This window comes from Bombina bombina, chromosome 3 (assembly GCF_027579735.1).
Source record: "Bombina bombina isolate aBomBom1 chromosome 3, aBomBom1.pri, whole genome shotgun sequence".
Lineage (NCBI taxonomy): Eukaryota > Metazoa > Chordata > Amphibia > Anura > Bombinatoridae > Bombina > Bombina bombina.
The window spans coordinates 794,720,903-794,748,339 of record NC_069501.1 but is presented as its reverse complement, the minus strand read 5'-3'; the positions used below and the strand labels follow the sequence as shown (position 1 = coordinate 794,748,339).

The window sequence follows — 27,437 nt, the reverse complement described above, 5'->3', positions numbered from 1 at the left end:
GGGTATTGCAATGTTTCCTTATTTGGACTATATCTTTGTACTAGCTCAGTCTTTTCATTTAGCAGAATCTCACACAAAACAGCTAGTGTTGTTTCTTCAAAGACATGGTTGGAGGATCAATTTACCAAAGAGTTTTTTTAATCCTCAGACAAGGGTCACCTTTTTAGGTTTCCAGATAGATTCAGTGTCCATGACTCTGTCTTTAACAGACAAGAGACAAATGAAATTGGTCTCAGCCTGTCGAAACCTTCAGTCTCGATCATTCCCTTCAGTGGCTATGTGCATGGAAGTTTTAGGTCTCATGACTGCAGCATTGGACGTGTCAGTATATTTATGAAAATCTTAGCAGTATTCTCCAAACAATGTGTGAGTATTTGGCAGGGAATATATTTAACAATCTTCCTTTAGACTAAACCCACAATCAATATACTTCTACTAAGACAACAAATAAAATTAATATAAATACCTGAACTCTTTTATTTAGTTAATATCCATGAACATATTGAAATATATTTGCAATAAAAGAAATATGAAATAATATTATATGCGTTTGAAAACTATTTAAATATGCTATGCAAAATTCCTACACGCTTATATTAAAAACCAGCCTTATTTATAAATCTTTTAACATCCAAACAATAAAATTTTAAATTGTGCTCTTAAGCAATAGGATAATATATATATATTCTGCTATTTAACTGCAATTTATCCTAATACAAAATTAACTGACAATATCAGAACTTGCACAGATGAGTTACTTAACAAATCAGATACAGATTTAAACAATATGTAGGCTGTGACTACCAATTCAAAATACAATTTATTTCTCTGACTCTGCCAGACCCAGCAACAATGAATACTTATTTTAAATTGTTTTTGCATACAAACAGGCCAGCTAAGAGCTACTAAAACAATGACATACAGTTTAAAAGTACACCCTGCTCTTAAAATCTATTAACTGTAATTTAAACTGCAGTGACCTTAAAATATCACATGTAACTAGCAGCCCTTTTCTTATACTTTACCCAAAATGATCAACATTGATAATTCAGTTACCACAAATTTCTTGTTTCATCTCAGAAGACAGATAAGTAATTTTTGCAATCAATGAGAAAGGAGTAGTCAGCTTGTTTAGAATGGTTTCAAAATGCCCAACAGCAGATCTCATCCAAAGTTAAAACAGCCTTTTTTTCTATTTCTCTTTTGCTTACTTATATATGTTTTCAATCATTGATGACATCATGTGGGTGGCACTACGGGAGCTGACCTTCCCATTGGTTATCTGGGAAGTCTAATCGGATTGGCCCTTGGAAATTTCATTTTTAACAGCCAGAAAGAACCTTCTGGCTGTAGTTCTCGCAACATAACACCAGGTGGCAGCATTACAAATAGACAGTACAAAAACAATGCAGCATGACAATACATACAAATTCATTTAACCAACATTTTTAGCCAGTGAAATATTTCTTTAAACTATGTAATAACTGCCATAATTTCTTGTATTAATCTCTCCCAATATTAATTATAGGTGAAGCGGCATCAGATTAATTTCCTGATCGTTTTGATATGAAACGTCATGTTTTATATTATTAACATTGTATTATATTAAAGCAATTTAACACTGCTAATTATTAGCTTAAAATGCATTATAATTTTATCAGTATTCTGGCATTTCTTTGCAAATAACAGCTTATTTTTATATCTCCAGATTGGTAGTATTTAAAACTCCTGATATACTGCATTCACCCAGATATAGTATGTGACATTTCTTCCTGAATACATAAATCCTGTTTATGTCGATCTGAAATAAAAATAAATGTTAATGATCACTTCTCTTCAGGTCCATAAACATCTATTCATGTTCTTAAACACACAGAGGCTAAGATATTCATGCTTTCAAAATATGCATGTCTTGTATTTATTTTCCTAGTATATTTTATTTGAAATCTAACTACAGTTGCTTTGAAATCATAATGTAAGCCATGTGCCTTCTCTATGTTATTCTAACCCCAGACACAATGTCTGTGTCACGTGTATTCTGGTGTTATCAGCCACACAGCCTGAGTCACTTGACAGGCAGTTGTCAATTTTCAGCTCCTTTGAAGAATGTTGCATCTCTCACATTTCTTCAGACGGATCGGCATTTGCCTTGGAGGAAACCATATATGGGCCTGTATCCTGTTCTCTGTCAAAATTACTTCCCCCACATTCCTCTAAGTGACTGTATTAAATTGGGCAGGCCAAATGTCTTAGAGTCATAAAACTCTGCATATAGTCAAATGAGCATGGTCATTGAGTTAGTTCCTTTTGGAAAATGTCTGTGTGCTCACACCGCAGGGGTCGTGCTTCAAAAGGCTATGCTGATTTCCAATCCTGATAAACGTGCATTTACCTAGCCAAAATCAGCTTGTAGGGGGTTTTGAGTTAAATCCTGACATCAGAATTTCTATTCTACAGCACATCTGATAAAATAGACGGCTTCATATATACACACATCCTTTTTATATTATTTTCATTTACGTATATATATTAGTATATATATATATATATATATATATATATTATGTCATTGACCTTTACTCTGACATAATTCCCCCTTTCAAATTCAAATATATGTAGGACACGTGTTTGAATTGGATCAAAGTCAGTGGTACTCAGTGAGGATGTTGGCCATATACAACATAGATAGTCTCTTATGTAGGAAATTTGTTATTTTGAGCCTTCATGTTTATCAGTTAGGCATCTTTAAACTACCGTATGTCTTTAGTTCATTTGGGGATATGACACTTCATTCTCCCTCTATGACTTGTAGTTGGGATCTGGGATGACATGCCCGCAATTGATTGATATGGACCCATTTATCTATGAAACTTTCATTTTTGGGGATCCTTATTTTATAGGCCACTGGAGATATTTTGTCAGTAATGACAAAAGGACCTTTCCATGAGGGAAGAAATTTCTTCTCCCTAACCTGATCTCTTCCAAAGTTATAAAGATAAACTTTATCATTTATTTCATATTCCTTTTTGGATGTTTTGAGATCATAATAGGTTTTAGTGGCAGTTGTGGCTCTTTCTAAATTCCTTTGAGCAAATGCAAAGGCATATTGCAGGTGTTTTCTTAAGTTCTCCACATATTCATGTGTATTGGCAGCGTTTATCAAGTTTTGGTCTGATGTACGGTATAGCAGATGCTGAGGTAGAACCATTCTTCTACCAGTCATCAGCTCAAAAGGTGACATTTTGGTAGCACTACTTGGAGTTGCTCTTAATGCCATTAAGACTAGATGTAGTTTTACATCCCAGTCTTTACCTGTTTCACTCACAAACTTTTTGAGGATTTTAACAATGGACTGGTTGTAACGCTCTACACCACCACTTGAGGCAGCTCTATAAGCAATATGGAGCTTTCTTTTAACCCCTAGTATTTTCCACATTTTGGTCATCACTTCGCTAGTGAAGTGGGTCCCCCGATCTGATTCGATTCTTTGGGGTAAACCAAATCTGGAAAATACATGGTTGATGAGCAACGCTGAACATGTTTCAGCACTATTGTTAGGTGCACTAATGCACTCTACCCATTTAGTGAACAGGCATGTTACGGTTAACATGTATTTGTTACCTCTTGATGATCTTGTTACCGGGCCAATAAAATCAATTTGTATATCTGACCATGGCATTACCATCCCCCTTTTCTGCAATGGTGCTCTATGCGTTGGTGCAGTGGGTTGAAACTGTGGGCAGATTAAACACCCTTGACAGTAGGTTTGAACATCTTTCAACATGTGTGGCCAAAAAGCGTAGTCACGTAATATTTCATATGTGAGTTTGGCACCACGATGACCAGATGTGGGAGCATCATGGGCATGTTGAAGCATTAGACCTCTGAACTTGAATTGTGATCTAGATTTTATTCCTTCCTTGCCAATACATGCTGTTATGCGGCTATTAGACAAATTCCCATCTCTTATTCTCTCACTTTGCAAATATAGCAAAGGCTGGTGGGCCGTTTCTACAATAATTTTCTCGCCCTGTATATAGCTGCGGAAATTTTGTAGAGCCCATACAGTAGATAAGAGGGCTTTTTCGCAATTGCTAAATTTTATTTCTACTGGGGATAGATTTTTGCTCGCATAAGCAATGGCTTTGTTCAAATTATCATGCTTTTGGTATAAAACAGCGCTCATGCTTATATCTGTGTAACCTGTCTCTAAGAAGAAAGGTTTACCACCTTCAGGGTATGCTAAGCAAGGTGCTTGAGTGAGTTTTCTCTTCAGCTCTCTGATGGCTGTATCTTGAGACTCACTCCAGTGCCATTTCACATCCTTTTTTAGAAGAAGTAGTAGTGGTTTAGCTAATTCCGCATAATTATCAATGAATTTGCAAGAATAATTTGTCATACCCAGGAATGATCTCAATTCCTTTAAGTTAGTTGGGTTTTTAGAATTCACTATAGCTTCCACCTTTTTCTTTTAGGGATATAATCCTTCAGAGGTAACTTCATGTCCCAAGAAGTTTACACGAGTGCGGCACCATTGAGCTTTTTGTAGGGATAATTTAACACCTGCCCTTTTAAGTTGGCTGAGGACGTGTTTAAGCTCTGCGATGTGTTTTTCAAAGTCTGTACTTTTGATTAAAACATCATCAACATAAGATAAGGTCCCCCTTTCCAGTGCATCAGGCATAGCCTTATGCATGAATACAGCAAATTCATGTCCAGAATTTATGTATCCAAATGGAGGTCTCTGGAATGCATACTGAACCTTTTGGAAGGAGAATGCTAGCTTATATTGGTCCTCTTCATGTACCTTTATGGTCCAGTATCCCTGTGCACAGTCAATGGCAGTGAATATTTTGGATCCCTGCATTTGTGCTAGGCACTGGTCAATGTATGGTACAGGCCAGCCAGACATGTATACTCGTTTGTTTAGCTGTCTTAAGTCAGCACACAAACGCCATTGTCCATTGGGCTTAAGGACACCTAGAATAGGATTATTATAAGAGCTGTGCACCTGTCTGATAATACCTCTTTCTTCCAGATTCCTTATGATCTCTGCAAGAGAATCATATGAGGCTAAGGGAAGTCTGTATTGTTTGACAAATACAGGTGGCGCATTAGGATCTGTTTGTATCCTTGCAATGTGCAAGTCTGTAGTACCACAGTCATAAGAATCCTTAGCGAAAATATCCTTGTACTCCATCAGGAGTTCTCGCAGCTGTTGGCGTTCATCATCGCTGGAACAGCCATTAGCTAAGGATATTTGCTCTTCGACTATTTGCTGAAATCCTGGAAAGATTTCAGGCTGTCCTATTTCATAGGCTTCTTCCAATCTAGAGGTGAGATCCCCTTGGTTATAGTTTACATTGCTCCCATGACTCTGGGTATTGGGGTAATCTTGCTGTTTGATTGGCTGATCAAACACTAGAGAGGCTTCTTCAATTTTATAGATGCCTTCCTCTGAGCTGAAGGGATAAATAGACTGAACATTAAATAGACCCTCTGGCATAGACGCAAAGGATTGTTCTATTAATTGTTCTTCAGTTAGGTATCCTTCAGGTATTAGCCCAATTACATTATTCTGGAATCCAAAAGTGTAATAACTTGATTCCAGTGCATATCCTATGGTAGTTCCCTTGGATAATGTTATATCCTGTGGGGTCATGTTATGCACAACAATATGTATTGGAACAGTTCCAATATTCACCATAGGAGTGTAGGTTACTGTGACACCCAGATTTTGTATTCTATGTTAGAGGCAAATCAGTGTTTCAGAAGTTTTTAATTTCTGACCTCTCTTTACCTGTAAGGGTAAAAGAAATTTATCAGCCCCAGCAGGAATTATAACATCGCTAGATACCTGCATATTCACAGCATATGGCAATTGCTGGTTTGATTTCAGGGCTGCATTTTCATCCTGAAATACTTCAGGGTCCCCCTTTAACCTGCTCCAGAGGCAAGAGTTAATCAAGTCTATTTGTATGGCATATCTATGTAAGATATCATTGCCAATGTATATTTGATTATGGGGAGTATTTAAAACTTAAAACAGGTGCTTCACTGATTTATTACCAATGGAGATAGATAATAAGCACTTAGCTGTGATGTTATAGCTTTCAGACCTGTCATCCAGGCCGTTGACACAGTGGTCTTGGGGAGAAAGATATTTAATCACTCTAGGTTCAACTATTTGCGCTAATAAACTTTCGCTTATATAGCTAGCTTCCTGTTTTAAGTTTATTTTAGCATACTTGGTTTTACCAAGGTCATGTACTTGTATAGGGATAAATAGATCCTCTTTAACTCTCTCAATCCCTGTGAGGTATTGAGCGTGGCCTCCCCCCTTAGGGATTTTATGATCCCCCTTGTGGAGTGATATGGTTAATACATCGCCATCTAGGGAAATATTCGCTATCTTTCCAGGCGAAATTTTAAAAGTATTACCATCAGAGCCACTAAAAGGAGTCTGATCATCTATTTGTAGAATAGTGATTTCAGGTACAGAGTTATTCCACAGCATCTGGTTTCTCTTCCAGCACGTGACAGCTATGTCGGGCGTGAGATATACCAGATTTTTCATAATTGATAGGCCGTTTAACTTGTGATCAAATTACATTATTTATGCAATCAATTATGGTGCTTAATCGTTTCAGGAGATCACTACCAATAATTAAACGATCAGTTGGCAGATCCACTATAATGACAGGGTGTCTTATGACCCTGTTCCCCAATTTAAATTTTAACCAGGCAGTACCGTAGACTTTTAGGGAGTCACCCCCAACACCTATTAGAGAACCGTCAAATTCTCTTATTTTAGGTTTGTGGGGTGTTAGCTCATTTAGCTGTGTGTAGTACCTGTGGGATAAGATAGTTGCCTGTGACCCAGTGTCAATTAATCCCCTGATAGGGTTGGAGACTGAATCTTGCAGCTCAACTAATACATAATATCTTCCTGCAGTTTCTACCATTTCACACATAAAGTTGGCGTTAGCATACATCTGTGGGCTTCGCCACGTGTTACCTGAATTCGCCGTGTCATACGATGCAGAGGAACCTTCATACCTACCTGTTTCCTTTATGACAGGGTCGGCTGAATTCTTTTGTACTGCATCTGTGGAGATAAGGTTAGGAGAGAGCTGCAAGGGAAGAGTTTTGTTAATTTTTCCCGGATGAGGTTGCCTGTCATCACAGCTAAATTGTCAGTTTTCGGTCTGTGGGGAGAGAACATGATTAGTATCATTGATATTTATTATTACATTTTGTATATCTCTCCCCTCCCCTTCAGGTGATACTGCAGTATTTATGACTGTGCCTGTGGTCCACTGCTGACCACTGGCTGTACCCCTAAAAAAGTATTGTTCGGTTGCTGAGCCGTAGATTTTTGACTCATATTAGCGATTTGTTCGCTCAACCGATTTAACTGGGTAAACAGCATATCTACCTGATTGTACAAGTTACCTCTACCCCTGGGTCTATCTCCTGGTGCCCCATTGTAATGATTCCTGGACCATTGGGTTCCCTCAGAATCAGGGCCGCTATTTCTATTCTGGCGTGGTTGCCCCTGGGGTTCAGCTTGTTCAGCATTAGTACTTTGGGGAGCATTATATACCTGGGGTGTCTGGTTACCCTGAGAATATCTTCGCCGTCTATTGTATCTACCCTTGCGCGGATACCAATTATTTGGTGAGTATTCTCTTTGTGAGTAATTATTCACCTGATTATGTCCCCCACTTTGGTTATAGTCTCCCTGCGCCTCAACCTGTGTAGGGGGAGGAGCAGAATTAAACCTCTGTGGAGATGGCCTGTTTTGACTGGCCACCTCTGCATAAGTCATCTTTTTAGACTCCAAATTGAGGGGGCTAGGTGACACCCCAGTTTCTGCCACAATTTTGGGTTTTGACTCCTTTTTAACCCCCTGCTCACTGGACTGCTGAATAGAGTATAACTTCGTACTCTCTTTGATCAGCCATTCCAATGAGCAGTCCTCATCAAAATCTCTAGCTAAGTTGATTTTGATGGGTGTAGGCAGGGCTTCAAAAAATAAATTTACAAATTCTGAGCCATCAAATCTGGGATTATCTTCAGCCATACTGTATGCATTTTTCAATACAGAAAGGAATTCGATTGGACTCTGATTCGCACGACACTTTAAACCATATACCGCTATTTTCGCTGCAGTTTTAGTGCGATATTGCCCGAATTCTTTTCTGCATTGTCGTTTTACCCCATTCCAGGAATGAATATTCATATCCTTTAGTGAAGCAAAGAATTTGTGATGCTTACTGTCAAATACCCAGGGCAGAAATTCAATTTTCAATTTCTCACTTGTAACATTCATTATAGCTAACGCATTTTCAAAAGCCTGTAAATGATCAATTACAGATGTTGTTCCCTTATTGGAGAATAGGTACTGCGCGTTGTACGAAGGTGATTATTTTATGGGAATCATAGACTTTACAGACTTACTTTGGGCTTCCCTGTTAGAGTTTCCCTCCCCCGCGCTAGCTGCGCTACAGCTGTCCTCTGGATTTACATCCTGAGGGGATTGTCTATTTGGGAAATCTATTTCTGACCCGTTAGGGGTCGTTTGTCTATATTGTTCTATATATTTTTGTACCTCGTCCCTGACGCGTTCGCTAAAGGAGTTAGCATTATCTGCATTATTCTCACTGTTAATATAAGGGTTTTCATTATGGCGATATGACCTTTTTAAATCTCTTAATTCTCTCTGGCTTTGCGCAAGCTGTTTATTTAAATCTTGTATCTGCGCGATTAAGTCCATATTATGCTTATCTAAGGCAGCTAGGTTTTGGGCAAATTCATCCATTTTATTTTTGGCTATTTTTAAACCCTCTTTGCGTCTGCGCGAGGAACGAATACTATTTTCTAGCTCCTGTATTTGCAATCGTTTGTCTGTGACACAAAACGACATTTCGTCAATCATGCATATTAAGAGGGGCCAAGATTTTAGTATTAGTTCTTCTCGCTTTTTGGGAGCTTTGCATTGATTAATCATTAATAATTCCTGGAAGAATTCATTCTCTTCATTCCACATATTATTATTAACGGTAATATTTTTAGCCCTAGTTTCAAGCATATCCATAAAATCATTTAATTCACCCGCAATATTAAACTTCCCTTTAAGGTAACTTAAGATATCTTTCTTAAGGACCTGACCTTTAGTAATAGGTATGGTTATGGGACCATTTTCATCGCTATGTATAGAATTAAATGAGTCACTTCTGGCTACAGACATTATTATATTGGTTTAGTACTTAGTTAAACTAAAACGCTAATACAATTTTTGCCAATAAAAAGGGAGAAGGAAAAAAAAAAATTATATTTAAAAAAAAAATATATTATTAATTTTGAAATATGAAAAATTAATATTTCGAAATATGAAAAATTAATATTTTTGATTAACTTTGAAAATATGAAAAATTAATATTTTTGATTAATTTTTAAATATGAAAAATTAATATTTTTATTAATCTTTCAAAAATGAATCTTTAATATTTCAAGATATTAATATCAATCTCGAAATATGAAAATCAATATTTCAACTCTTCAAAAATTATATCTTCAAAATATTAATATCGAAATATGAAACTTTTTCTCTCTCTTATAATAATTTCTATCTACCACAAATATATTATATCAAATATGAAGGAATATTAATAAATCTCATGCAAAGTGCCTCCAATTATTATGTCAGTATATTTATGAAAATCTTAGCAGTATTCTCCAAACAATGTGTGAGTATTTGGCAGGGAATATATTTAACAATCTTCCTTTAGACTAAACCCACAATCAATATACTTCTACTAAGACAACAAATAAAATTAATATAAATACCTGAACTCTTTTATTTAGTTAATATCCATGAACATATTGAAATATATTTGCAATAAAAGAAATATGAAATAATATTATATGCGTTTGAAAACTATTTAAATATGCTATGCAAAATTCCTACACGCTTATATTAAAAACCAGCCTTATTTATAAATCTTTTAACATCCAAACAATAAAATTTTAAATTGTGCTCTTAAGCAATAGGATAATATATATATATTCTGCTATTTAACTGCAATTTATCCTAATACAAAATTAACTGACAATATCAGAACTTGCACAGATGAGTTACTTAACAAATCAGATACAGATTTAAACAATATGTAGGCTGTGACTACCAATTCAAAATACAATTTATTTCTCTGACTCTGCCAGACCCAGCAACAATGAATACTTATTTTAAATTGTTTTTGCATACAAACAGGCCAGCTAAGAGCTACTAAAACAATGACATACAGTTTAAAAGTACACCCTGCTCTTAAAATCTATTAACTGTAATTTAAACTGCAGTGACCTTAAAATATCACATGTAACTAGCAGCCCTTTTCTTATACTTTACCCAAAATGATCAACATTGATAATTCAGTTACCACAAATTTCTTGTTTCATCTCAGAAGACAGATAAGTAATTTTTGCAATCAATGAGAAAGGAGTAGTCAGCTTGTTTAGAATGGTTTCAAAATGCCCAACAGCAGATCTCATCCAAAGTTAAAACAGCCTTTTTTTTCTATTTCTCTTTTGCTTACTTATATATGTTTTCAATCATTGATGACATCATGTGGGTGGCACTACGGGAGCTGACCTTCCCATTGGTTATCTGGGAAGTCTAATCGGATTGGCCCTTGGAAATTTCATTTTTAACAGCCAGAAAGAACCTTCTGGCTGTAGTTCTCGCAACATAACACCAGGTGGCAGCATTACAAATAGACAGTACAAAAACAATGCAGCATGACAATACATACAAATTCATTTAACCAACATTTTTAGCCAGTGAAATATTTCTTTAAACTATGTAATAACTGCCATAATTTCTTGTATTAATCTCTCCCAATATTAATTATAGGTGAAGCGGCATCAGATTAATTTCCTGATCGTTTTGATATGAAACGTCATGTTTTATATTATTAACATTGTATTATATTAAAGCAATTTAACACTGCTAATTATTAGCTTAAAATGCATTATAATTTTATCAGTATTCTGGCATTTCTTTGCAAATAACAGCTTATTTTTATATCTCCAGATTGGTAGTATTTAAAACTCCTGATATACTGCATTCACCCAGATATAGTATGTGACATTTCTTCCTGAATACATAAATCCTGTTTATGTCGATCTGAAATAAAAATAAATGTTAATGATCACTTCTCTTCAGGTCCATAAACATCTATTCATGTTCTTAAACACACAGAGGCTAAGATATTCATGCTTTCAAAATATGCATGTCTTGTATTTATTTTCCTAGTATATTTTATTTGAAATCTAACTACAGTTGCTTTGAAATCATAATGTAAGCCATGTGCCTTCTCTATGTTATTCTAACCCCAGACACAATGTCTGTGTCACGTGTATTCTGGTGTTATCAGCCACACAGCCTGAGTCACTTGACAGGCAGTTGTCAATTTTCAGCTCCTTTGAAGAATGTTGCATCTCTCACATTTCTTCAGACGGATCGGCATTTGCCTTGGAGGAAACCCATATATGGGCCTGTATCCTGTTCTCTGTCAAAATTACTTCCCCCACATTCCTCTAAGTGACTGTATTAAATTGGGCAGGCCAAATGTCTTAGAGTCATAAAACTCTGCATATAGTCAAATGAGCATGGTCATTGAGTTAGTTCCTTTTGGAAAATGTCTGTGTGCTCACACAGCAGGGGTCGTGCTTCAAAAGGCTATGCTGATTTCCAATCCTGATAAACGTGCATTTACCTAGCCAAAATCAGCTTGTAGGGGGTTTTGAGTTAAATCCTGACATCAGAATTTCTATTCTACAGCACATCTGATAAAATAGACGGCTTCATATATACACTATCCTTTTTATATTATTTTCATTTACGTATATATATTAGTGTATATATATATATATAATGTCATTGACCTTTACCCTGACAGACGCGATCCCCTTTGCTCATTTTCATATGAGAGCTTTGCATGCTGAATTAATGGTGCAGGGATTATACTTGGATATCACAATTGACATTCTTAAATCCCAGCATTCTACTCTCTCTGACTTGGTGGTTAGACCATCATCGTATTGTTCAAGGGGCCTCTTTTGTTCGTCCTTCCTGGACTGTAGTCTCAACAGATGCAAGTCTTTCAGGTTGGGGAGCTGTCTGGGGTCTCTGACAGCACAATGGGTTTGGAATCCTCTAGAAGCAAGGATACCAATCAATATCTGAGAACTTCACGCTATTTTCAGAGCTCTTCAGGCTAGGCCTCTATTAAAGAGAGAACTTTTAATTTGCTTTCAGACAGACAATATCACAACTGTGGCATATGTCAATCGTCAGGGAGGGACTTGCAGTCCTTTAGCAATGAATGAAGTATCACAGATACTTTCTTGGGCGGAATCCAACTCTTTTCTAATTTCTGCAATTCATATCAAGGTGTAGACAATTGTTAAGCGGATTATCTCACCCGTCAGACTTTACATCCGGGGGAGTGGTCTCTCCATCCAGATGTGTTTTTTAAGATTGTACAGATGTGGGGTCTTCCAGAAATAGATCTGATGGCTTCCTATCTTTCCAGGTCCAGGGATCCTCAGGCGTAGATGGTGAATGCGTTAGCAATTCCTTGGTCTTACCAACTTACTTATATTTTTCAGCCTCTAGTTCTTCTTCCAAGGGTGATCTGCAAGATCATAATGGAACAATCACATGTGTTTCTGATAGCACCAGCATAGCCTCACATGTTTTGGTATGTAGATCTTGTACGGATGTCCAGTTGTCAACCTTGGCCACTTTCTTTAAAGCCAGACCTTCTGTCTCAAGGGCTGTTTTTCCCATCAGGATCTCAAATCGCTAAATTTGAAGGTATGGAGATTGAATTCTTAGTGCTTGGTCATAGAGGTTTCTCTGACTCGGTGATTAATACTATGTTGCAGGCTCGTAAGTCTGTTTCAAGGAAGATTTATTATCGGGGTTGGAAAACCTATATTTCATGGTGGTGTTCTTATAAATTCTCTTGGCATTCTTTTAGAATTCCTATAATTTTACAGTTTCTTCGGGATGGTTTGGATAAAGGTTTGTCTGCAAGTACTTTGAAGGGACAAATCTCTGCTCTTTCTGTTTTATTTCATAGAACGATTGCTAAACTTCCTGATATTCACTGTTTTGTTCAGGCTTTGGTCCATATCAAGCCTGTTATTAAATCTATTTCTCCTCCTTGGAGTCTTAACTTGGTTTTAAAGGTTTTGCAGGTTCCTCCTTTTGAGCCTATGCATTCTTTGGATATTAAACTGCTTTCTTGGAAAGTATTGTTCCTTTTGGCTCTCTCTTCTGCTTGAAGAGTTTCTGAATTGTCTGCTCTCTCTTGTGAGTCTCTTTTTCTGATTTTCCATCAGGATAAAGCTGTTTTGCGGATTTCGTTTAAATTTCTTCCTAAGGTTGTGAATTCTAAAGATTTCAGGAAAACTTCTAGTCTATTTGTTGTCTTTTCTGGTTCTTGGAAAGGTCAGAAAGCCTCTGCCATTTCTTTGGCATCTTGGTTAAAGCTCTTGATTCACAAGGCTTACTTGGTGGCGGTGCAACCTCCGCCTCAGAGAATTACGGCTCATTCTACTAGATCAGTTGCCACTTCTTGGACTTTTAAGAATAAAGCTTCAGTTGATCAGATTTGCAAAGCAGCGACTTGGTCTTCTTTGCATACAATTACTAAATTTTACCATTTCGATTTATTTGCTTCTTCTGAAACAGTCTTTGGTAAAAAAGTTCTTCAGGCAGCTGTCTCAGTATGATTCTTCTGTTTATAAGAAAAACTTATTTTTTGGATTTAATTTCTCAGCAATAGTAGCTGTTTTTATTTTATGCCTCTCTCTCTAGTGACTCTTCTGTGGACTTCCACATCGTGGATATTTTATCCCATAGGTCACTAGTTCATGAACTCTTGCCATTTACATGAAAGAAAACATAATTTATGTAAGAACTTACCTGATAAATTTGTTTCTTTCGTAATGGCAAGAGTCCATGAGGACAAATACCCCTTGTATATGGGAGACCCTTAAATGCACAGGTCTCTACTCATAAGCTATAAGTCATATGGCAAATACAATTGTACTAAAAGTTTACCAAGGGTCCGCTGGGCTCCTGAGGCCCATCGGCAGCTTTTCCCACTTTACTTACCCCCTCTTCACGACCTTCTCCATGCGTGCCCGGTGTGTTGTTACCTTTAGGGAGACCCCTCTCCTAGACTCAATGTGACCGAAGGTCCGTAGCTTGGAGCCACACCACTCCCACAAGCCTCTCGCTCTATTGTGGCGACCCGGGCACCAATGATCACTCACACTTTGTGGCTCCAACACATGACGTCATTAGACGGCTTCCACGGGGTAAGTGATTATTGCGGTAGCGGAGCTGCTCCGTAATAGTTGTAATTCAATGCAAACACCAACGATAACAAATGATTCACCTCCTGGGAAAGTACACTGCTAATGCTCCAAAAACGGCCAAGTAAATTTGTAAAAAGAAAGTCCGGAGCAGCAGTTAAATATGCGATTCTTTCTCTTGTTAAGTGTGTTCAGTCCACGGGTCATCCATTACTTATGGGATATATTCTCCTTCCCAACAGGAAGTTGCAAGAGGATCACCCAAGCAGAGCTGCTATATAGTTCCTCCCCTCACATGTCACATCCAGTCATTCTCTTGCAAGTCTCAACAAAGAAGGAGGTCGTGAGAGGAGTTGGAGTTTTTTACTTAATTATTCTTCAATCAAAAGTTTGTTATTTTAAAATGGCACCGGAGTGTGCTGTTTTTTCTCTCAGGCAGTATTTAGAAGAAGAATCTGCCTGCGTTTTCTATGATCTTAGCAGACGTAACTAAGATCCACTGGCTGTTCTCGCACATTCTGAGGAGTGGGGTAACTTCAGAAAAGGGAATAGCATGCGGGGTCCCCTGCAAATGAGGTATGTGCAGTAAAATATTTTCTAGGAATGGAATTGACTAAGAAAACACTGCCGATACCCATATGATGTAAGTACAGCCTAAAATGCAGTAGTAGCGACTGGTATCAGGCTGGTAAATGTATGCACAGTAGAGTTATTTTCTAGGGAATAGAATTTGACTGAAAAAATACTGTTAATACTGAAATAATGTATGAGCCTTAACTGCAGTAGAAGCGACTGGTAGCAGGCTTAGTGATAACTTTACACAACATCTGAAATATTGTTTTTTAAAACGTTTACTGGCATGTTAATCGTTTTGTGAGGTACTTTGGTGATAAATCTCTTGGGGCATGATTTTTTCCACATGGCTAACGTATTTTTCTGCATAGAAACCGTTATAGCTGGTCTCCTATTGTTGTAATATGAGTGGGAGGGGCTTTTTGTTAGCGCCTTGTTGCGCAGTTAAAATTCAATCATAGTCTTCCTGTTTCTTCCTCCTTGATCCAGGACGTCTTCAGAGAGCTCAGGGGTCTTCAAAATTTATATTTGAGGGAGGTAATCAGTCACAGCAGACCTGTGACAGTGTGTTTGACTGTGATAAAAACGTTAACTGTTAAATTGATTATCCGTTTTTTGGGTATTAAGGGGTTAATCGTCCTTTTGCTAGTGGGTGCAATCCTCTGCTAATTTCATACATTTAATGTAAAGATTTGGTTGCTATATCTGAATTAATTCATTGTTATTTCAACTGTAATTGTTTTTTTGGTGTTTTTAAAAGCGCAGCAGCGTTTTGACATTGCTTGAAAATTTTCTGAAAGTCATTTCCAAGCTTGCTAGCCTCATTGCTAGTCTGTTTAAACATGTCTGATACAGATGAATCTGCTTGTTCATTATGTTTAAAAGCCAATGTGGAGCCCAATAGAAATATGTGTACCGATTGTATTGATATTACTTTAAATAAAGGTCAGTCTTTACCGGTAAAGAAATTATCACCAGACATCGAGGGGGAGGTTATGCCGCCTAACTCTCCTCACGTGTCAGTACCTGCGCCTCCCGCTCAGGAGGTGCGTGATGTTGTGGCGCCAAGTACATCAAGGCCCTTACAAATCACTTTGCAAGATATCGCTAATGTTATGAAAGAAGTATTATCTAATTTGCCTGAGTTAAGAGGCAAGCGCGATAGCTCTGGGTTAAGGACAGAGCGCGCTGATGACACGAGAGCCATGTCTGATACTACGTCACAATTTGCAGAACATGAGGACGGAGAGCTTCATTCTGTGGGTGACGGATCTGATCCAGGGAGACCGGATTCAGAAATTTCAAATTTTAAATTTAAGCTTGAGAACCTCCGTGTATTGCTAGGGGAGGTGTTAGCGGCTCTGAATGATTGTGACACGGTCGCAATCCCAGAGAAGTTATGTAGGCTGGATAAATACTATGCGGTGCCGGTGTGTACTGACGTTTTTCCTATACCTAAAAGGCTTACAGAGATTATTAGCAAGGAGTGGGATAGACCCGGTGTGCCCTTTTCCCCTCCTCCGATATTTAGAAAAATGTTCCCAATAGACGCTACCACACGAGACTTATGGCAGACGGTCCCTAAGGTGGAGGGAGCAGTTTCTACTTTAGCTAAGCGCACCACTATCCCGGTGGAGGATAGTTGTGCTTTCTCAGATCCAATGGATAAAAAATTAGAAGGTTACCTTAAGAAAATGTTTGTTCAACAAGGTTTTATATTACAGCCCCTTGCATGCATTGCGCCCGTCACTGCTGCGGCGGCTTTCTGGTTTGAGTCTCTAGAAGAGGCTATTCGCACAGCACCATTGGATGAGATCATGAACAAGCTTAAAGCACTTAAGCTAGCTAATGCATTTGTTTCGGACGCCGTTGTGCACTTAACCAAACTAACGGCTAAGAACTCCGGTTTTGCCATCCAGGCGCGCAGAGCGCTATGGCTTAAATCCTGGTCAGCAGATTTGACTTCTAAATCTAAATTGCTTAATATTCCTTTCAAAGGGCAAACCTTATTCGGGCCCGGCTTGAAGGAAATTATTGCTGACATTACTGGAGGTAAGGGTCACTCCCTTCCTCAGGATAGGGCCAAATCAAAGGCCAAACAGTCTAATTTTCGTGCCTTTCGTAATTTCAAGGCAGGAGCAGCATCAACTTCCTCTGCTCCAAAACAGGAAGGAACTGCTGCTCGTTACAGACAGGGTTGGAAAAGCAACAAGTCCTGGAACAAGGGCAAGCAGGCCAGAAAGCCTACTTCTGCCCCTAAGACAGCATGAAGGAAGGGCCCCCTATCCGGAAACGGATCTAGTGGGGGGCAGACTCTCTCTCTTTGCCCAGGCTTGGGCAAGAGATATCCAGGATCCCTGGACGTTGGAGATCATATCTCAGTTATACCTTCTGGACTTCAAAGCTTCTCCTCCACAAGGGAGATTTCATCTGTCAAGGTTATCAACAAACCTAATAAAGAAAGAGGCATTTCTGCAATGTGTACAAGACCTCTTAGTAATGGGAGTGATCCACCCAGTTCCGCGAACAGAACAAGGGCAAGGGTTTTACTCAAATCTGTTTGTGGTTCCCAAAAAAGAGGGAACCTTCAGACCAATCTTGGACCTAAAGATCTTAAACAAGTTCCTAAGGGTTCCATCGTTCAAAATGGAAACTATTCGAACCATCCTACCCATGATCCAAGAAGGTCAGTATATGACCACAGTGGACTTAAAGGATGCCTACCTTCACATACCGATTCACAAAGACCATTATCGGTACCTAAGGTTTGCCTTTCTAGACAGGCATTACCAGTTTGTAGCTCTTCCCTTCGGGTTAGCTACGGCCCCGAGAATTCTTACAAAGGTTCTGGGCTCACTTCTGGCGGTACTAAGACCGCGAGGCATAGCGGTGGCTCCGTACCTAGACGACATTCTGATACAAGGGTCGAGTTTTCAAAATGCAAAGTCTCATACAGAGATAGTTCTTGCATTTCTGAGGTCGCATGGGTGGAAAGTGAACGTGGAAAAGACGGAGTCCAGGTTATCAAAGATTCTAAATGCTTGCCGTGTCCTTCATTCCATTCCAAGGCCATCAGTAGCTCAGTGCATGGAAGTAATCGGCTTAATGGTCGTGGCAATGGACATAGTGCCATTTGCACGCCTGCATCTCAGACCGCTGCAATTATGCATGCTAAGTCAGTGGAATGGGGATTATTCAGATCTGTCCCCTCTACTGAATCTGGACCAGAAGGCCAGAGATTCTCTTCTCTGGTGGTTGTCGCGGCTTCATCTGTCCAAAGGAATGACTTTTCGCAGGCCAGATTGGACAATTGTAACAACAGATGCGAGCCTACTAGGCTGGGGCGCAGTCTGGAACTCCCTGAAGGCTCAGGGATCGTGGACTCAGGAGGAGAAACTCCTTCCAATAAATATTCTGGAATTAAGAGCAATATTCAATGCTCTTCTAGCTTGGCCTCAGTTAGCAACACTGAGGTTCATCAGATTTCAGTCGGACAACATCACGACTGTGGCTTACATCAACCATCAAGGGGGAACCAGGAGTTCCCTAGCGATGTTAGAAGTCTCCAAGATAATTCGCTGGGCAGAGTCTCACTCTTGCCACCTGTCAGCGATCCACATCCCAGGCGTGGAGAACTGGGAGGCGGACTTTCTAAGTCGCCAGACTTTTCATCCGGGGCAGTGGGAACTTCATCCGGAGGTCTTTGCTCAACTGATTCATCGTTGGGGCAAACCAGAACTGGATCTCATGGCGTCTCGCCAGAACGCCAAGCTTCCTTGTTACAGCAGCCCCTTGGGGTTTCAAGATGGCTTATGTGTTTCCTCCGTTTCCGTTGCTGCCTCGATTGATTGCCAGGATCAAACAGGAGAGAGCATCGGTGATTTTGATAGCGCCTGCGTGGCCACGCAGGACCTGGTATGCAGACCTAGTGGACATGTCGTCCTGTCCACCATGGTCTCTACCTCTGAGGCAGGACCTTCTAATTCAGGGTCCTTTCAACAATCCAAGCCTAATTTATCTGAGGCTGACTGCATGGAGATTGAACGCCTGATTCTATCAAAGCGTGGTTTCTCGGAGTCGGTTATTGATACATTAATACAGGCTCGGAAACCAGTTACCAGAAAAATTTACCATAAGATATGGCGTAAATATTTATATTGGTGTGAATCCAAGAGTTACTCATGGAGTAAGGTCAGGATTCCTAGGATATTGCCTTTTCTACAAGAGGGTTTAGAAAAGGGTTTATCTGCTAGTTCGTTAAAGGGACAGATTTCTGCTCTGTCTATTCTTTTACACAAACGCCTGGCAGAAGTTCCAGACGTTCAGGCTTTTTGTCAGGCTTTAGCTAGGATTAAGCCTGTGTTTAAGACTGTTGCTCCGCCGTGGAGCTTAAACTTAGTTCTTAAAGTTCTTCAAGGTATTCCATTTGAACCCCTTCATTCCATTGATATTAAGCTGTTATCTTGGAAAGTTCTGTTCTTGATGGCTATTTCCTCGGCTCGAAGAGTCTCTGAGTTATCTGCCTTACATTGTGATTCTCCTTATCTGATTTTTCATTCAGAAAAGGTAGTTCTGCGTACTAAACCTGGGTTTTTACCTAAGGTAGTTTCTAACAGGAATATCAATCAAGAGATTGTTGTTCCATCATTATGTCCTAATCCTTCTTCAAAGAAGGAACGTCTTTTGCATAATCTGGATGTAGTCCGTGCCCTGAAGTTGGACTTACAGGCAACTAAAGATTTTCGGCAAACTTCTTCTCTGTTTGTCGTTTATTCTGGTCAGAGGAGAGGTCAAAAGGCTTCGGCCACCTCTCTCTCTTTTTGGCTTCGTAGCATAATTTGTTTAGCCTATGAGACTGCTGGACAGCAGCCCCCTGAAAGAATTACAGCTCATTCCACTAGAGCTGTGGCTTCCACCTGGGCCTTTAAGAATGAGGCCTCTGTTGAACAGATTTGCAAGGCTGCAACTTGGTCTTCACTTCATACCTTTTCAAAATTTTACAAATTTGACACTTTTGCTTCTTCGGAGGCTGTTTTTGGGAGAAAGGTTCTACAGGCAGTGGTTCCTTCTGTTTAATGTTCCTGCCTTGTCCCTCCCATCATCCGTGTACTTTAGCTTTGGTATTGGTATCCCATAAGTAATGGATGACCCGTGGACTGAACACACTTAACAAGAGAAAACATAATTTATGCTTACCTGATAAATTTATTTCTCTTGTAGTGTGTTCAGTCCACGGCCCGCCCTGTCTTTTTGAGGCAGTTCTAAATTTAAATTAAAACTCCAGTCACCACTGCACCCTATAGTTTCTCCTTTCTCGTCTTGTTTCGGTCGAATGACTGGATATGACATGTGAGGGGAGGAACTATATAGCAGCTCTGCTTGGGTGATCCTCTTGCAACTTCCTGTTGGGAAGGAGAATATATCCCATAAGTAATTGATGACCCGTGGACTGAACACACTACAAGAGAAATAAATTCATCAGGTAAGCATAAATTATGTTTTATTGATCTTATTTTAAAACATGAACATAGAAACAAGCAAACATGCCCTTAGTGTACAAATTTATTTTGTTCTGTCATTATCGTTTGTTGAAGAGTAAAGCTAGGTAGGCTGATAGGAGCTTTCGAAACTTGCACGTGTCTTTAGCTGTGCTTCTAATTATGTAAAGCATTGCTGTAATCATTGTTGCAAACACTGTTGCCAGATGGCTAAATACACTTGCACTCTCCTGAGCTTCCCTAAGGTTACTATTTAAAGGGACAGTCTAGTCAAAGTTAAACTTTCATGATTTAAATAGGGCATGCAATTTTAAACAACTTTCCAATTTACTTTTATCAAATTTGCTTTGTTCCCTTGGTGGTAGTTTTGAAAATCTAAATGTAGGTAGGCTGAAACTGATTTCTAAAACCGTTGAAAAACACCTTTCAGCTCAGAGCATTTAGAAAGTTCATGTGTGTCATATAGATAACATTGTGCTCACTCCCGTTGAGTTATTTTGGAATCTGCATTGATTGGCTAAGCTGCATGGCTGTCAAAAGCACTGGGTTAAGGGGACAGTCTGCAGAGGCTTAGATACAAGGTAATCACAGATGTAATATGTATATTAATATAACCGTGTTGGTTATGCAAAACTGGGGAATGGGTAATAAAGGTATTATCTATCTTTTTAAACAACAACAAATCTGGAGTAGACTTTCCCTTTAATATATGTTACCAATAGAACTAAGCAGAATTGATCATAGGTGTAAATTAGAAATGTCTTTACATTTACTTGCTCTATCTAATCAAACAAACTTTAATTTTGACTTTACTGTTCTGTTAACATCTTTTTGCATGAGATGCAGTGAGCATGAATTTGATGGGACATATGAGCACATTTGGGTGACACAACTCTCATTAGAGTTAAATAGATATCATTTCTGCTTGGCAGGTGTTTAGTAACACACGTGAACTAATTATGCAAACTTGTTAGTTTGGTGTTTTTGCACCTATATAATTTAGCTATGTTAGTAAATTCCTTTGGGTCTCACAGGCATAAAAATGACAACTCAAGGGTGTTGCATACTATTCAAAATTATGCCAAGGGCTTTTAAGAAACAAACAAAAAAAAAATATTGTAACATATTTAACCAATTTGCACCTTTTGAATAAATTTTTTACAAAGTTGTTTCTGATTTTTATTTTTAGATCAACCAAAAGTTTTAAATCTCCATCTTTTAAACTCAGGAATGAAAGATGTACCAATTACTGTAAGTATTTGATCTTAATTTTTTTTTTTTTTTTTAAGATTGCAGCTTTGGCAGTTAGGAGCAGTAATAGCTGTTTGAACACCTAAAGTTTAAATCATTTCATTATTATACCTTCTTTACATTGCCTGAACATATAAAACAATGTCTTACTTTGAAACTTGTGTTTTTATTTCTTATCCATTTGGTTTTATGGTCCATCCCTTTTATCATGAGTTTTTTTTTTTCCTTCCTTATTAACAATGCAAAAAAAGACTTTCTGTAATATTAATCTGGACAGATGTTTTTATTCTCATTTTACTATTCAATAAATCCACTTTTAATGATGTGTAGTGTGGTCTATGCCTGTCCTCTTTGGGTGTGTTATCTATAAGTGAGTAATAGTACAACAGTATTAGTAGTGCAGAAAAAAAATAGCTTTAGAATTGCACATTTTTAAGAGATCTGCTAGTCCTTAAAGGGACACTGAACCCAATTTTTTTTCTTTCGTGATTCAGATAGAGCATGAAATTTTAAGCAACTTTCTAATATACTCCTATTATCAAATTGTCTTCATTCTCTTGGTATCTTTATTTGAAATGCAAGAATGTAAGTTTAGATGCCGGCCCATTTTGGTGAACAACCTGGGTTGTCCTTGCTGATTGGTGGATAAATTCATCCACCAATAAAAAGGTGCTGTCCAGAGTACTGAACCAAAAAACTTAGATGCCTTCTTTTTTAAATAAAGATAGCAAGAGAACGAAGAAAAAATGATAATAGGAGTAAATTAGAAAGTTGCATAAAATTTCATGCTCTATCTCAATCACGAAAGAAAACATTTGGGTTCAGTGTCCCTTTAATATACTGCTAAAATGCCTGCTATAAATAGGCATGCATATTCTTTTACTTAATGTATATAACATAATATTAATAAATATATTGTAATTCCACAGGGGCACCATAGTTATTACTCCTACAATGCCAAGGCATATCAGCTAAGGGCCATTCTAGATTCTAAAGCTTTCTGGGCTTGTTTGGGTAGTTTAAACTTTCTGGACGTAGAAGCTCACACTATCTTCTGATCTCCATCAGGTGACAATTTGGCAGACTCTTAACATTTGCCTGGCAAATGAGGTCACCATAAATATTTGTTTTGCAGCATCTTTTTTTTTTATTTTTTATTTTTGCCTTGTTTATTTTTCCTGCCATTTCATAACTAGAAATTAATTTCAAAATGCAGAAATCTATATATCCAACCTAATATTTTCCAGGTCCCTAACTATCCATCCCGTAATGAACATTTTAGTATAAGAGAATTAGTAAGGGAAGCCTGCCTTAAATTGAGAGTAAAATGGTGGGTGGAGTTTGGTTATTGAAAAACAATTACAGCAAACAAGGTGTACATTGTTTTAAAAATGTTTAGACTTGGTTGATCTGTTATTTTATGGCAAGACAACAGAAATATATTGTAATTACAAGGTTTTTACGCTCCTTTATGGCGATAAACTCTGTCCATTCTCCTAGAATACAGGAGATCTCACTGTTGAGTATTAGCTAGGATATGAGCAAAGACGCAGACGTTTTTTGGTAGCTCTTTATTGGTGAGTGTCACTAGTGTGGCTAAGTTAAATGGGAATTATATCCAATTACTAACATGTTCATACCTTTTGCTCAGTTCGGTAAGTAGCATTCCCTAAAAATGTTATCCTGGCTCGATAAGTCAGGTTGTTAGTTGGTAAGCGCTGCTTGTGGAACTGAGGCAAGATATAGAAACCTCAGTATGTTTGGTTTAATTGCCAGTTTTCTTACACAGAGATATCTTGTGGATCTAAGTGGGACAATCCTGCAAGTCACCAAACTTTATACCTTGTTCACTCTGATCCAGTAGGTTTTACTGGTTAAGTCACATTTGCTATTTATTTTGGTAGAGATATATATTTCTTTCATGTAATTAGCAAGAGTCCATGAGCTAGTGACGTATGGAATATACATTCCTACCAGGAGGGGCAAAGTTTCCCAAACCTCAAAATGCCTACAAATACACCCCTCACCACACCCACAATTCAGTTTTACAAACTTTGCCTCCGATGGAGGTGGTGAAGTAAGTTTGTGCTAGATTCTACGTTGATATGCGCTCCGCAGCAAGTTGGAGCCCGGTTTTCCTCTCAGCGTGCAGTGAATGTCAGAGGGATGTGAGGAGTATTGCCTATTTGAATGCAGTGATCTCCTTCTAAGGGGTCTATTTCATAGGTTCTCTGTTATTGGTCGTAGAGATTCATCTCTTACCTCCCTTTTCAGATCGACGATATACTCTTATATATACCATTACCTCTGCTGATTCTCGTTTCAGTACTGGTTTGGCTATCTACTATATGTAGATGAGTGTCCTGGGGTAAGTAAATCTTATTTTTTGTGACACTCCTAGCTATGGTTGGGCACTTTGTTTATAAAGTTCTAAATATATGTATTCAAACATTTATTTGCCTTGACTCAGAATGTTCAACTTTCCTTATTTTTCAGACAGTCAGTTTCATATTTGGGATAATGCATTTTAATTTAACATTTTTCTTACCTTAAATTTGACTTTTTCCCTGTGGGCTGTTAGGCTCGCGGGGGCTGAAAATGCTTCATTTTATTGCGTCATTCTTGGCGCGGACTTTTTTGGCGCAAAAATTCTATTTCCGTTTCCGGCGTCATACGTGTCGCCGGAAGTTGCGTCATTTTTTTGACGTTATTTTGCGCCAAAAATGTCGGCGTTCCGGATGTGGCGTCATTTTTGGCGCCAAAAAGCATTTAGGCGCCAAATAATGTGGGCGTCTTATTTGGCGCGAAAAAATATGGGCGTCACTCTTGTCTCCACATTATTTAAGTCTCATTTTTTTTATTGCTTCTGGTTGCTAGAAGCTTGTTCTTTGGCATTTTTTCCCATTCCTGAAACTGTCATTTAAGGAATTTGATCAATTTTGCTTTATATATATGTTGTTTTTTCTCTTACATATTGCAAGATGTCTCACGTTGCATCTGAGTCAGAAGATACTACAGGAAAATCGCTGTCAAGTGCTGAATCTACCAAAGCTAAGTGTATCTGCTGTAAACTTTTGGTAGCTATTTCTCCAGCTGTTGTTTGTATTGATTGTCATGACAAACTTGTTAAAGCAGATAATATTTCCTTTAGTAAAGTACCATTGCCTGTTGCAGTTCCTTCAACATCTAAGGTGCAGAATGTTCCTGATAATATAAGAGATTTTGTTTCTGAATCCATAAAGAAGGCTATGTCTGTTATTTCTCCTTCTAGTAAACATAAAAAATCTTTTAAAACTTCTCTCCCTACAGATGAATTTTTAACTGAACATCATCATTCTGATTCTGATGATTCCTCTGGTTCAGAGGATTCTGTCTCAGAGGTTGATGCTGATAAATCTTCATATTTATTTAAAATGGAATTTATTCGTTCTTTGCTTAAAGAAGTCCTAATTGCTTTAGAAATAGAGGATTCTGGTCCTCTTGATACTAAATCTAAACGTTTAAATAAGGTTTTTAAAACTCCTGTAGTTATTCCAGAAGTTTTTCCTGTCCCTGATGCTATTTCTGCAGTAATTTCCAAAGAATGGGATAATTTGGGTAATTCATTTACTCCTTCTAAACGTTTTAAGCAATTATATCCTGTGCCGCCTGACAGATTAGAATTTTGGGACAAGATCCCTAAAGTTGATGGGGCTATTTCTACCCTTGCTAAACGTACTACTATTCCTACGTCAGATGGTACTTCGTTTAAGGATCCTCTAGATAGGAAAATGGAGTCCTTTCTAAGAAAAGCTTATCTGTGTTCAGGTAATCTTCTTAGACCTGCTATATCTTTGGCTGATGTTGCTGCAGCTTCAACTTTTTGGTTGGAAACTTTAGCGCAACAAGTAACACATCGTGATTCTCATGATATTATTCTTCTTCAGCATGCTAATAATTTTATCTGTGATGCCATTTTTGATATTATCAGAGTTGATGTCAGGTTTATGTCTCTAGCTATTTTAGCTAGAAGAGCTTTATGGCTTAAAACTTGGAATGCTGATATGGCTTCTAAATCAACTTTACTTTCCATTTCTTTCCAGGGTAACAAATTATTTGGTTCTCAGTTGGATTCCATTATTTCAACTGTTACTGGTGGGAAAGGAACTTTTTTACCACAGGATAAAAAATCTAAAGGTAAAAACAGGGCTAATAATCGTTTTCGTTCCTTTCGTTTCAACAAAGAACAAAAGCCTGATCCTTCATCCTCAGTAGCAGTTTCAGTTTGGAGACCATCTCCAGTCTGGAATAAATCCAAGCCAGCTAGAAAGGCAAAGCCTGCTTCTAAGTCCACATGAAGGTGCGGCCCTCATTCCAGCTCAGCTGGTAGGGGGCAGGTTACGTTTTTTCAAGGAAATTTGGATCAATTCTGTTCACAATCTTTGGATTCAGAGCATTGTTTCAGAAGGGTACAGAATTGGTTTCAAGTTGAGACCTCCTGCAAAGAGATTTTTTCTTTCCCGTGTCCCAGCAAATCCAGTAAAAGCTCAAGCATTTCTGAAATGTGTTTCAGATCTAGAGTTGACTGGAGTAATTATGCCAGTTCCAGTTCCGGAACAGGGGATGGGGTTTTATTCAAATCTCTTCATTGTACCAAAGAAGGAGAATTCCTTCAGACCAGTTCTGGATCTAAAAATATTGAATCGTTATGTAAGGATACCAACGTTCAAGATGGTAACTGTAAGGACTATCTTACCTTTTGTTCAGCAAGGGAATTATATGTCCACAATAGATTTACAGGATGCATATCTGCATATTCCGATTCATCCAGATCACTATCAGTTTCTGAGATTCTCTTTCCTAGACAAGCATTACCAGTTTGTGGCTCTGCCGTTTGGCCTAGCTACAGCTCCAAGAATTTTTACAAAGGTTCTCGGTGCCCTGCTGTCTGTAATCAGAGAACAGGGTATTGTGGTATTTCCTTATTTGGACGATATCTTGGTACTTGCTCAGTCTTTACATTTAGCAGAATCTCATACGAATCGACTTGTGTTGTTTCTTCAAGATCATGGTTGGAGGATCAATTTACCAAAAAGTTCTTTGATTCCTCAGACAAAGGTAACCTTTCTGGGTTTCCAGATGGATTCAGTGTCCATGACTCTGTCTTTAACAGACAAGAGACGTTTAAAATTGATTACAGCTTGTCGAAACCTTCAATCACAATCATTCCCTTTGGTAGCCTTATGCATGGAAATTCTAGGTCTTATGACTGCTGCATCGGACGCGATCCCCTTTGCTCGTTTTCACATGCGACCTCTTCAGCTCTGTATGCTGAAGCAATGGTGCAAGGATTACACGAAGATATCTCAATTAATATCTTTAAAACCGATTGTTCGACACTCTCTAACATGGTGGACAGATCACCATCGTTTAATTCAGGGGGCTTCTTTTGTGCTTCCGACCTGGACTGTAATTTCAACAGATGCAAGTCTCACAGGTTGGGGAGCTGTGTGGGGATCTCTGACGGCACAAGGAGTTTGGGAATCTCAGGAGGTGAGATTACCGATCAATATTTTGGAACTCCGTGCAATTTTCAGAGCTCTTCAGTTTTGGCCTCTTCTGAAGAGAGAATCGTTCATTTGTTTTCAGACAGACAATGTCACAACTGTGGCATACATCAATCATCAAGGAGGGACTCACAGTCCTCTGGCTATGAAAGAAGTATCTCGAATTTTGGTTTGG

General features: G+C 38.4%; 1 protein-coding gene across 1 annotated transcript in view; it reads left to right on the top strand.

Annotated features, from left to right (window-relative positions):
• The window catches only part of TMEM131 (transmembrane protein 131), a 550,079-nt gene that overhangs the window by 172,123 nt on the left and 350,519 nt on the right, over positions 1–27,437 (top strand). Inside the window, 1 exon segment of the mRNA XM_053707713.1 lies at positions 21,655–21,716. Within this exon segment, the coding sequence (XP_053563688.1) occupies positions 21,655–21,716 (62 nt within the window).